Source organism: Poecilia latipinna, unplaced genomic scaffold (genome assembly GCF_001443285.1).
Source record: "Poecilia latipinna isolate Pla-1442-1.1 unplaced genomic scaffold, P_latipinna-1.0 Scaffold78, whole genome shotgun sequence".
Classification (NCBI taxonomy): Eukaryota; Metazoa; Chordata; class Actinopteri; order Cyprinodontiformes; family Poeciliidae; genus Poecilia; species Poecilia latipinna.
Window position 1 is genome coordinate 105,717 of NW_015112694.1, and position 13,136 is coordinate 118,852.

The 13,136-nt window shown below is 37.6% G+C and overlaps 1 protein-coding gene across 1 annotated transcript in view; it reads right to left on the reverse strand.

The window, feature by feature from the left end:
* Positions 1-378: 378 nt before the first annotated feature.
* LOC106936928 (predicted GPI-anchored protein 58) overlaps positions 379-13,136 on the reverse strand; it is a 22,968-nt gene continuing 10,210 nt past the window's right edge. The window contains exons 5-10 of the mRNA XM_015018192.1: positions 12,911-12,990; positions 12,687-12,780; positions 12,498-12,584; positions 6,742-7,050; positions 6,223-6,319; positions 379-669 (exon numbers count right to left, since the gene is read on the reverse strand). Of these exons, the coding sequence (XP_014873678.1) occupies positions 6,267-6,319; positions 6,742-7,050; positions 12,498-12,584; positions 12,687-12,780; positions 12,911-12,990 (623 nt within the window). The 3' untranslated portion in view covers positions 379-669; positions 6,223-6,266. The remainder of the gene's footprint in view (positions 670-6,222; positions 6,320-6,741; positions 7,051-12,497; positions 12,585-12,686; positions 12,781-12,910; positions 12,991-13,136) is intronic.

Sequence of the window (13,136 nt, forward strand, 5' to 3'; positions counted from 1 at the left end):
AAGAACTTTTTAAAGATGTAAATCTTATAAAATCACTATGGAGTTAAAAGTAAGATCAAGTAAAATATGAAATAATTGGCTTCAGAAAGTTTTAAGAACTTGAGTAAAGGACTGTGCAGATTTTTTCAACTTCAACTGGGAGAATCTGAAGTTTTTAGCAAGATGTAGCAGCTTGCTTTAAGCCAATAATTCCTTAATATTGATTTTTAAAAAAGTACTACTTCCATGTTACAAGACATTTTTCCAATGTTATAAGTAAAATAATTTGCCAGTGGGACCAATACTTTTTATAAATGTTCAAGAATTATTGACTTAAAGCAACACTTACATGTTGCTAAAAAGTAAATGTAAGCTGGTTTTGTCTTATTTCAAGTGTACCAAGATATCTGCAATAGAAACAAGACGGAAGTACCTGGAAAGATTTCTTATTTTTGCAGTTCATACATTCTTTGTGCTTTTAGGGGAAAAACATTTATTACAAGGTCATCACATACATAGTTTACTTTGTACATCAGACACAGAGTTGGAGCAGAAACCATGTAAAAATGATGTACAATATTTCACACTTTTACACAAAAATACACTTGGCAACAAGAGATCAAGCTTCAAACCCAGAGAATGAGCTGAAGTGAGTTAATCCTCTGCAGTCGATCTGGCTTCTTCTGCGTCCTGAAAGAGGAAGAGCAAAAGGACAGAACAATGAAAACAAAGCATCCTCTGCCACAGCCACATATCCTCCAGTCACCTGCTTTTACTGCTTTAACTTCTGGTTTGACTAAGTCTATGAAAGCCTCACGCATGACCTTTAACCTCAAAAGGTGAAACATCTGTCAGAGGAAGAGGATAACTGATATAATCCCAGCTGAAAAGCGGTCTAGTTCCTGAAGTTTAGCATGAATTATTTGTCTAAATTTGCCCAAACTACTCAGTGGTCTTTGCACAATCATGACTTCAAGATGATTATGTCCAACAACTTTCACTAATGTCTTTAACTTTTTGTTTTTTAAGGTTTTGTTGGCTCTAGTGGCCTCCACCTGAAAGCAGTTTGACAGGAAAGAGGGCCACGAGAGATGGGGAAGACACGCGGCAAACGTCGCCAGGCCGGGAACTGAACCCGCCACCACCGGCACGAGGACCAAGGCCCCAACACACTGGCCGCGCCCCGCCCCTGCCCCACCACAGCACCCCCAAATGTATTTAACTTTTGTAACATTTGGTTTATTGAGGTATTTCTGCTCCCCCTCGTCTCCAGTTTTAAGTTTGTCAGTGCAAATCAGTTACAAATTGAGTTTAGAGTTGCTTTTGAACGACTTTTGGAACTCAGAAATTTAATTGTTTTTTTAATAGAAAATTTCTAAGATTAAACCCAAAATATTTTTGTTTTTTGGTGGAAATGTACTAATTTTTCTGTCTATAATGGCCCTAAAATCACAGAAAGCAGGTTGCTGAAAGACATTTGGAAGGAAATGCCCAACTAAACTGGCTGAACTGCGCAACTTTCAAATTTACCTGCAGCAGATCAATCTCATACTCTAAAACTTTAACTTTTTACTTGAGTTTATGCATGCAGTTAAGAAGAGCTAATCAAAAAAGAAATCCTTAAAAGAAAAAAAAAAAAAAGTTGGAACGTTTTAAAAGTTTTTCAGAAGCATTTAAATATCTAAAGAAAACTGATTTGTAAAAATTGTTGATAGCTTTTTTTAGCTCCATACTTGACTTCACCTCAGCTCACTTTAACCATGATGATGAGAGGCAGAGATCTAACAAAGCCGCTGTGTGAATCTGACTGTTCGACTGCCTGAGGAATGTGGAGCTGCTGTAGCAGCAGGTGGATGAATGTCCATCCATCCGTCAGCAGGACTCCAGGCTGCCAACTCCTAAAAGCTCCGGACCTTTAAACCATCCAGAGGCGAACCAGGCAAGACCAAGTCGCACAGTTTATTTCCATCTGATCTTCTTCACACTCCACATTGAGGTGGTTTGCTTAAAATGCAAACTTTCTGCCTTGCTGTGCAAAATGGTGTCCAGAACCGCCTCAACTCCATTGTAGCTGTTCAAGCTCTGAGGGAAGACATCCTCTCATCACCCCATGATTTGTTACGTTGCGCTCTGAAGGGTTTTGACACCAAAATCAGCTGGGTGGTTTTTCTTAAATGCTTGGGCTGTTTTTAGACTCAAATAGAAATACAAAAATGTGAATTTTTTTTATATAGGTCCTCTTTAAGCATCCAGCATGCAAAGGTGAGTTAAGTAAACTGTTTAAACCTAGAAGGATTACTCCAGCTCTTGTTCAGAAATATAAAGAGTAAATGGCTGTAGGCTTTACTTAAAAGTATTGAAAACCTTTCCCGTGTTTATGTAAATTGTAAAGCAACTAAAAAGCTTATTAGACCAACATGTGTAAACATTTCTTGGATCTTTTTTGTACCCAAAAATCTAACCCTTTGTAGTCCAAATCCTTGTTTTGAAACCCCAGTAAAGCTTTAGTATCTAGGCAAGGCAGAGTTGAAATCACACAGTGGGGTTGTTAACAACCAACCCACGCAAAGTTATTTCTGTGTTCCTTGCAAACTGTTGTCACTATGTCAGCCCCTCCCTCCCTCATTAAGAGCCGGTTGGCTTGGTGTAAAGACATGGAACGTACTCTACTAAATTAGGACGGGCTATAAAAATGTTACAGGCCACTTGAAGAAGTAAGAATCTAGATATTGTCACCATGTTAAATAGTTCTGGTGTAATTCACACCTGTTAAAATAAAAAGTAGCTCCCTGGCAAAATGAAAAGTATGTTTGAGCTATTAATAGGCAACTCACTTTGTACTTCCCAGTTTTAGGACAGCCATTCAGCTTAAATACAAATTCTTATCACTGATTTTAAATAATTCCATGATACTTTCATATCTTCAACAGTTATATTTTTAATTTCCTCTCTTTTGTCACAATGTCCTCGTTTGGACAAACATCCCAATAGCCTCTGTAACGGTAAATCAGATGACTGACACTAAAACAACAGTATTTCTCCATCGTCATGGTGAACCGTTTCATTAAAACCGTCTCACCTGTGACCTTTGGAAAGGCCCAACTGTGAACCTCTGCAGGTCACAGAAGTGAGGAAGCTTTAGCAGAAATATTGAAGCTTTAATTTTAACAATCTGAGGTAGCTGTGAGATTAACTCAGATTGAGGTAGGTTAGGTACTTACTCTGTAGTTCGAGTAAAGAGTGTCTTTTTATATGAACCTGGGCAGATATGGTTCAACACAAGTGAAATTATTGGTGATTTAAGACTTTTGCACCATATTGTGTCAGCTGAAACCAATGGATTGGGTATAGATAAGGTTTCCCAAACTTTATCCAAACACCAACTGAAATTACGAACTAGTAAGCATTTTTCTTAAATAGCTACAGGTTTTTTATTTATTTTCTTGTTTACATACTGGGCGTTTGGTGAGGTTATCATAATTTCACATAATTCATTAATGTCATCTTGATTTGCAGGTTGTTTTCTTCTTCAAACTAAAATCTGAGGTACAAATTTAGGGGAAAAGGGGCGGAGCCAGTTCTACCAGCTGTTTTAACCTTGCAGCGTAGAGGAAGAGTCAGTCTGCGATTCCCAACAGTCCCTCCCTCTGTAGAGCTGCCCAGTTTAAACCACATCAAACCCCCTGAGCAGGAAGTTTCTTCACCGTCATTAGTGACATTTTCCCAACCAGACCCATGAACTATTATGCTTACATTATCCTTCAAATGCTAATACATTATTTTTCTGCTCTTATCAGCACTAACCAGTTCCTTCCAGTAACGACTTCTCCAATAAAACAAATGACTTTTTATTGTAATAGGGGTTTGTCTGTGAGACACTGAGGCCGTTTCCTCAAACATTAACTATCAAACACGAAAGCTGCGCTCTAACTGGAAAATAGCAGAGTAAAGAACAGGTCTAATTACGCAGCTTGAGTTTATGAGCTGTCAGCTCATGTCCATTATCTCTGGCTACAGCCTTTTAACTCCGACTTACTTGTCTCATCGCAAACCAGGTGGGGGTTTTCATTTTCAGGTTAGACTGGTTTTATATTCATACTGGTTTTATATTCATACTGGTTTTATATAGTCTGTATTTTCTTAAATCTATAATTTCTTGCCATTTATAACACTGCAAAGTCTGATTTTCAGTCCTTGGCAACATGATGCGAAGCGCATTGAGAGAGTGAGGAAGTGAAAAGCGGAGGACTTAAGTATTAAAAATTATGTCAACATCAGATCAAAAGCATCTAAAGTTATGTCTTAAGCCATTTTCTGTTTGATATTGCGTCACCCTTTGTAGTTTTTTTTAAAGGTTCAACATCTCTGAATATCAAATATGCAATTATAGAGACTTTTAAGCTCCAGCTATAGTAATCTGACGAGATCTAAGATATAATCAGAGGATTTAAGCAACAATCTAAGACACAGCAGACGTCTGGGAACTGCTTCACCATCTATAAACAGTTTGCAAAGAATCTTTACCTGTGCAAAAACTTTGAAGCTGCCAACAGGTTTTACTGATGGAATTAGTGAGGGTAGAACTTGGTTACATTTTTCCACATTTTTTCTTAAAGTATCACCGGCTTAGATGTTGGAGATCACACAAATAACCAGAATATGAAAACCATATCCATGTACTGCTTCACTAGACCAGACGTGACTGTAGTGGTGATATTATGGTGAAAAGTGTGTTTTTCTTTCTGTGAGAAAAGAGCCGAACTGAGCCCGTCCTCTCAGGTGTGAGCTTATCACCAGTTGTGAGGAGCAGTGTGAATTCCTTCGCCCCGGGCTGCTGCAGCCCAAAGTGTTGATGAGCAGAAGGAAGAGGAAACTGGTGCAGGTGTGGACCTCACATCCTGGAGCATTTGATGATTAGATTGACAAGGGCCAGGTTTCTACTCGCGCTCCAAGACACTCATCCATCCGTAGCAGCCAGTTAAAGGAACGAAAGATTAAAGTCAACGGTTTAATATTTCCAGAACAAGAGAAATTTAGTTATAAACATGTTTTTTTTAGTTGTTATCATTGTATTGGGTTTACAAACCCCATTTTCAACTGCAATTTTATTTTGCCCATCAAAATAAATCAAAGCAAAAATATTCAAATATAAGGAAAAGGAAGTAGAGTATGCTTGTTTTATCTCACTTCAATAATTTTAACAACAAAGTCTAATTAATAAAAATGTATCAACTATGTGACAAAAACATCAACTAAATTTCAATAATCTTTGTCTTTGTGTTTTAATAAGACAATATGTTTATGCCTCCTTGTGAAACTGTTTTATTCATGAAGTTTGCTGAACTCAACACTCACATTACTGTGAAATATATACAGAAACAAAACCACTATTTAAAGATGTGAAATGCATGTTTGTCACAATTCAGTGTTTCAGAACATCAGTGGCATGACCTTAAAAACAGTTCATGCTGGAAAACGAGGCAGAATTACAACAATTCTGCAAAGATGAGGTCAAAATTCCTGCACAGCTGTGAAAGACTCACTACAAGTTATTGCAGTTGTTACTGCTATGGGTGAATCAACCAGTCATTAATGTCAGGGAGAAATCAGTTTTTCGCACAGGACCGTGAAGGTTTGGATGTTTTTCTCCCAGGAAATCAAACTCACTGCACAGTTAAAGTGTAGTTTCCTTCTTTTACAGGAATCGTGGTTATTAAATGACTATTTTTTTGCTCTGAACTAAATTTGGTCCATTTGAAATTTCACTAACTTCAATACTGCATGCTATAAAAGCAGAGAATTTATTAGGTCACTGTAAAAGAAACTAACGGCATTTTTGATAATTAAATTGTCTCAGACCTTTTGCATGAATGTTGAATATGAAATGATGCACAACCCAATAGCTGCTGACTTTAAAAATAAAAATGGAAAAATAAGAAAGCAAAATGTTACATGTTTTTATGCAGTTTTATTTTAGAGTAGTTTTTGCAGTGTGTATTTTTAACCACCAGCTGACAGGCTATATACAATTTAGGGAAAAGCACAGGCCATAATTATAGAGTTAATGGTTATGAGTTTTCTATTTATAACAGATTAAATCAGGACAGGAAGCTGTAACTCCAGCCGATTGAATGTGGTGTGTTGACTTGTAGCCTATAATGTGGAGAAGGGGGTGCCGCCATTTTACGAGCACCTTAACAGGCTGAGCAGCTGAAGCTCAACATGCATCAGCTGCTGTCTTACCTCGTCTCTGAGGGACAGCAGGAATCCAAGGTGGACGCCGCACCTCACACTGGACAGTCCACACCGACTTCCCAGGTTGTGTTGCTCCTCTGCCAGTCTGTGAACCAGTGGGGTAAGTTTGCAAAGTGATTATTGTATTTTGAGGACGTTCAGAGGAGCTCAATCTTTTCAGATTATCCATTTCATATCATACAGATTCAACAAATATGGAAAAAATCCTGTAGCTTTAAGATATAAGAGTGTCCTGATGTGCCCAGGAGTTTCGATATCTGGCACAACAACAACTCTGTCATTGCGCCTGTACATCCAACATACTGGTTTATGACTACTCAGCCTCATACAAACTCTCGATAGGACCAATATTAAAATCAGTCTCAAGCCTTCAGACACTTTTGACTGAAAGTTGGACGACCACGAATGATTTTGAAATCATGGTGCCCATTTTAAGACCTTCGCAAATTATAACATTTATGAAAACAGACTATAACTACTGAGTGGAGATATGACCTGAACACCAACCTCTGCTCTGGCTGCAGCCAGAGTTGTTGCTGTTGTTCTCATTCGTCTCCTTCAGTGACTCCACCGAAGTCTTGTTGGAGACGGCACCTTCATCATCGGTTTTCTCTTCAGCAGGAGGGTCCACGGGTGCAGAGGAACTCTGCTTGGCGTCATCCGCTTTTGGTTTTTCCTCTGAAGTGTCTGGAGACGGAGCTGCAGCTGGAGCTTCGGGTGGAGCAGCAGGTGAAGCTTCTGGTGCCGATGCAGCTGCAGCTTCGGGTGGAGCAGCAGCCTCAGCGCTGGGTGCAGCAGCAGATATGGCAACCTCTTCTGAACAAAATCAAATATCGACATCGATTAACACATTCATTTTTATGACAGTTACTGCAAGGCAGGGGTGTCCAAACGTTTTGCAACGTGGGCCAAAACTGTAGACTCAAAGTAGCAAAAAAACAGAAACAACAACGTAAAATCAAGCAGATAAAGTGGCCCGATATTTATTGTAGATTCAAACCTTGAAAAAGATTTTTACGACCATGTATTAGGGACATTGTTGACAGAAAAAAATAAGTAAATTTCCGCCAATAACTCCAAAATTTTGACATTTAAAATTCTGAAAATTTTTGATATTTAAAAATGTTATATATTTTTTCCAGCAAATGTGATGTTTTTTTTTTGTTTTTTTCTGAGATTGCTCAAAAATGTTGGCAAAAATTTTTTTGTCAGAAATGTACTACTCTTTTTCTTTTGCATGTTTACTGTGCTAAATAGTAAAGTAATAGTACTGTAGATTTCCTTTTCTTTTGGGCTCAATCAAATACATTATTTTCAGGAATAAGAGCAGGATTTGGGTCACTTTGTTTCAAAATGCGTGGCATTTATAGCCAAGTTTAAGAAAGAATAAAAGCTCACTTGGGTGCAGCGAAGTTGGTTTCTCAGTAAAAGTCTCTGAGTAAACTTGGTTTCACCTTTTGTTAAAACTTGGTTACAAGAAGACGAATACTTTGTGTTGTAGTTTACATTGTGCTGTGCAAGAAGATTATGATTTTTACCCTGATTACAAATGAAAAGCTTCCATCTGCATCTGTGGGCCAAATTTAGAAAGAAAGCAACACTTTGATGCAACGCAGCCGTTGCAGCTCAGGTTGCGTAAAATTTTCAGGTAATTTCTTCATCATTCACATGTTTTATGCAGAACCGCTCAGCAGTAGAAACCTTTTCACCCATCCTGCCTGAGGCATTTTTGTACACAGGCAGCAATTCTCCTGTGCGACGCCGTTGTTAGGGGGCCAGCGAGTTTATAATGAGGCGACTGATTACTGGGCAGCTCCTAACAAGCCAGAGACATGCAGCTGTTTGGAGTCTGTGGGAAAGTCGGGTTGCCCCATCATTACCTGACCCAGTTTTCACAGCAGGGAAAGGCGAGACGAGGGGAATAGGAAGGCGTTTGATGATCAAAGCATAAATCTACCACTACCATAACCTATAATATCACTTTCTGCTTATTATTCTCCTTTTAAATGCTGGGAATGTGGTTCTTGTCTCACATACAACAGCAACATAGAACCACAGCAGGAGCTGTAGTCTGCTGGTGGAGTCGATTGTCTTCAAGCGATTTCCAGAGGAGGACTGGCCAAATTCTCTGAATGCCAATTGTTTCCCTGGTTTTCTTCTTTTTTAAAAATGGCCTGGATAATTCTGCCATGTTGGCACCCAGGAAGGTTTTTACTTACAATGTGGGTGTTACTTCACTTCATGTCCTCATTATGATTTCCCTGTGGCTCAGTTTTCAACATAGACTGAAGACCCTTTCACTAACTTTGTGGTGCTACTTCAGAAATATCTGCAAGAAATTTTGCAAGTTTTTCCTTCTTTGAATCCCTTCCAAAGGAAAAAGATTAGAAAAGGTAGCAACCACACCAATGAGGCACACAAACATTTTTAAAACAACAAAAACCATTTTTATCTCCATTCTTTTTCCAATGAAAGCAGGACAGGAGATCCTTTAAAAGGAAATCAGGGGTGTGCATTCAGGCTTATAAGTATCTGAGTGTTGTCACTGACAAGAAACCGATTCAGTCAAGATCCTGATAAGCAATACAAATCTAATCAAAGATTCCACTTCATCAGCAAATTAAATACATTTGGAGTGTGTTGATGCTCATTTTATTTAATTGTCAATCAATAGAAGACTAAAACAAGATGAAACAAATTGTAAAAGTGGCCAGCAAAATTATTGGTGTTAAATTATTTGATTTAAAAAACATTTTAAAGAGTCAAACAAACAAACAGAAAATATTCTCCTCTCTCCAAATTATCCACTTTGTAGTAAATTTGAGCTCAGAGAGCCTAAATCAAGAACCGATGGACATAAAAACTCTTTCATTAGTCAGGACATTATTCTGATATAGTAAAAATAAAACTGGGCATGACTCTTATGCAGTCCAATAGGTTTATATTGCACAGACTTTTTTCTGTTTTTAGTTACCAAAAATATATCATGTTAATATCATTATTGATATAAATTTGTTAGAAAAGTATTACTGATTGCACTTTAAAAATCAGGTAACTTTATGTTATTAAAGGTAAAGTTTAAACAGTAATGATTTCCTGGTTAATGTCAAGTTGTCATAACAAAGACATTTTGAATAATGTCAACTTTGTATTAAAAGTGTCATAATTTATCGAATGACGCTTTATGACAACAGTCATAAATATTCATGAAGGCTTATTCATGTTCATGACAGGTGTTATGTCATGTTTATGACAGTGTTATGACAGTCTTATTCACCTCCCCTTCAAATAAAGTGTTACCCAAAAAACTGACAAAACAGGTTTTTGTCAGTTTTTCTGACTCTGTGTTTTAAGTTTCTTTTCCCATCCAGCTGTAAGTAAGATTTTCCTAATAAAGTGCCACTGATACAAATCGAGCATCAAAAAGGTGAAAAAAAAAAAAAGTTGATTTCAGTGAGTTTCAACCTGGATGGGCAGGGCTGGGTATTTCAGAAACTGCAGATCATAACACTCCCTCTGCTGCCTTAGCTAAAGGCATCGGTCCTCGAAGTTCCACCCACACAGGGGATTTCACTTACTGCACCTGATTAGACCTTCCTCATGTCAGTGGAACCTGTGCAGACTCTGAGCTCGTGTCCACGAAACACCTGTAGGTATGCTGCTGAAAAATGCTGCTTAATGTATTAATTCTTCTGATTCCCTTCAAAGCTGAGATAATGAAAAACTCCAAGTTCTTGAAGTAAAACTGCGTCATCATCTTACCGTCAGTGGTCATGTAATACGACAAAGTTTCCTGTCATTTAACTTTCCAAATTAACTCAGGAAATCTTAACAAAAAAAAAAAAAAAGTAGCTTTTTTTTCTGCCAGCAGGCCTTTTATGCAAATGTTGAGGGTTAGCTTTTCTGGATGGAAAAATGTTGCAAGCACTGAAGTAATCATTTTGAGGAAGAAACACTTCTCCTGATGATAAGAAACATTTTACATTTGTCGCAAGAAGATGATTCAGAGGAGTAAATTTGGGAGTTTTTTTTTAATTGCAGCACAAACAAATAAACGCACCATCTGACAGCTGTTTGCAGCAATTACCACTGGGAAATAAAAAGTAAAGGAAAACATTTTCTGTTTTTTTCTGGCTGTTTCTTTTCACAGGAAGTAAATCTTATGGGATTAAACCGTCCCTAAAATCAGCAGCCTCCATTTAACTCCAGTACGGCTCAAAGCAGAATGACGAGCCCAGACATGATGACGCCGTTTACCTGTAACCCACCAACTCCCGCAGAACAAAGCAGAAACACTTTGTACATTTACAAGCAAATGTGAGCACCTTGGTCTCAAATGAGGATTCTGCCTAATAAAATAACCAACTAATGAAGACAGGAAGTTGCACGATTAAATACTTTATCTTTTTCACTTTTCAAATTTAAAAACAACTTTCAAAATTTCTCCAACTGGCCTCTTAAACTGTACAGAAAACCACAGTATTAAAAGGCACCGGCCACATTAAAAGCTCCATCTGAGCTTCTGTTTCCACCCTGTGGTCAATCAGAGTACTGCAGCTCATTTGCCTCCTCTGATCAGGAAGTCGTTCCGTCACCAATATTTCAACACATTTTTTGGGTGGGATCGGAAACAATGATGAAACTTGTGTTCTACCAAAAGCCAACAGTAACCGAAAAACAACAAAACCAAACTTCCTTTCATATCAGAGGATGTGTTACAAAGATCTGCATCTGTTTTCTACAGGCAAACCCAGAAGCTTTATAACCCACAAAAACTTCTGCACTTTGTGGCTTCACCATCTTTTGCCTCTTTTCCACGCAAATTTCTGTGGTATGCCAAAGAAAATTAAAAAAATGTTTTCATATGTTTTAAAGTGATTCACCATCCTGGTGTTCTTGGTGCCTGAAGTTGATCAGTTTATTATCTTCTGTTTCTTTACCACTTTTTTTTTTTAAACTGACCGCATGTTCTCACTGTGGTGATGTGGAGTTTCATGACCACATGTCCAAAATTTCATTATGTTGCCATTTAAGCTTCTTTGTTACCACATTGTAATGCAATGTTCCATTGTAGGGGAAGATTCACAGATCATCCCCAAATTGCCCTGAATTGCTATAAAAAGTTGTTTTTGTGGGACATTTTGATTGCACTCTTTATTTATGACAGTATTTGGCAGACTGTGAGGAACAGAAGCAATCCAACACATTTAGATTTCTAACATGTTGGACTTGTTTTCTTTTCCTGGCAAATGCTTTTCTTGATGCATCAGAAGGAAGGTTCCTAAGATAGAATGATACTGTGCTAATCCTTTGCTAATCTACTCTTTCTGTGGAATTTCAGTCTCTCCTTGATGTTCATTTTGGGATAAACAAATCCTCCTGCTGCCAATAAGTCAAGCTGTGCATTGGTGGTAGTATAAATGGGTCTAATGCTTGTTGGACTCTTTTGACTTTCCTGAAACATCTTCAGCTTCTTACTTCGGCACAAGTTTTTTTTATTTAAACATCCTGAAAACTGTTCTTTTAGTTGCAATCTTGTTAGGAGCAACTTTTTTAGTGCATGTTTGCCCCATTTTAATGAAAAACAATAATTAATGAATACTTTTGCTAATGTAAGACAGCAAAAGAAATCGTCATTGTTCATCTCTTATTGCAATGAGTTTACTAATTAGATTGATAATGAGATTTCAGATGGATCCTTTCACAAAATGAAATCAGATTACCATGTCTAACAAAAAAATGAATTCAGTAAAAAATAATTTTGTTTGATTTAAAGCAAACTTTCTAAGCTAACAAATCTCTTAATAATGCATTTATTTTAAATGTGCATATAATGCTAATGCTTTTAAGATAAGAAGATAAGATTGTTGCCACAGCAAGAACTTGTAGTCATGAGAACCAGCCTGTAGATCTAAACAGGAAGAAGTTGGTCACTTTTAGGTTTTCTAAGAATCAGTGTCATCAGCTGTCATATTTGTTGTAAAATAATATTGATGTGTTTTTACATTAAAAAACACTCTATACAAGTTATAAATGCACTCTCATACTTACGTCATGAAACTTAGATGGTTAAAAGATAACTAAATGTGTGAACCAAACTTCCTCTTCTTTTATGTTATTAGGAAAGAGGAAGGAAAACAGCACACAATTCGCCTGCAACTCATGCCTACACGAGTTATTACAAATGTAGTATGTAATTTACACTACATTTTTTGTTTGATTATTATTATTATTATTTAACAAAAAAATAACATAAAACTCACCTTTTTTCTCTTCCTGTGTTTCAGGTGCTGCTTCTGGTCCTTTTGGCTCAGTAGCTGCCGTTTCTGTGCTATTAAAGGTTTTCAGACCTGAAAAGTGTACAATTTTTTTTTTAATTAAACAAACAAGACTTGTTTGATCTAAATTATGTTTCCTTTGAGGTTATAGTTTTTTGGAAATGTTGGCCGAACCGTTTTGAGGCGCAGACTCAGCACGGACTTCCGGGTCTATGGTGCCGAGTGGCACGTTTTCATCGGGGCTAGCAGTAAAATCAACATTGTAGCGCTGCAAAAGAAAGCAGTTAGTCAATGTTTTAGTTATCATGTGCAATCTTTAGACAGAGCATTTTATTTTGCACTGAATAATTAGCCCTATAACATTCAGCGTGGCTGAATTCAAGGCCTGCTCCTCTTACCCTTCCTCTTCTCCGTGACACGACGCAAGCGACAGCAAACACAACGATTACAAGGGCGATTACGACAACGACGATGATTCCTGAAGACAGAGCAGCAGGGATTGTGAATAAAGAGAACACGTTTCATTATGTTCACCTGTCAGTAGCTCCTTCTCAACGGGCGGGGCTTAGTCAGCTTCAGCCAGATTTGCTTCCATTTTCAGATTGTGCGCAAACGTACCTTTGG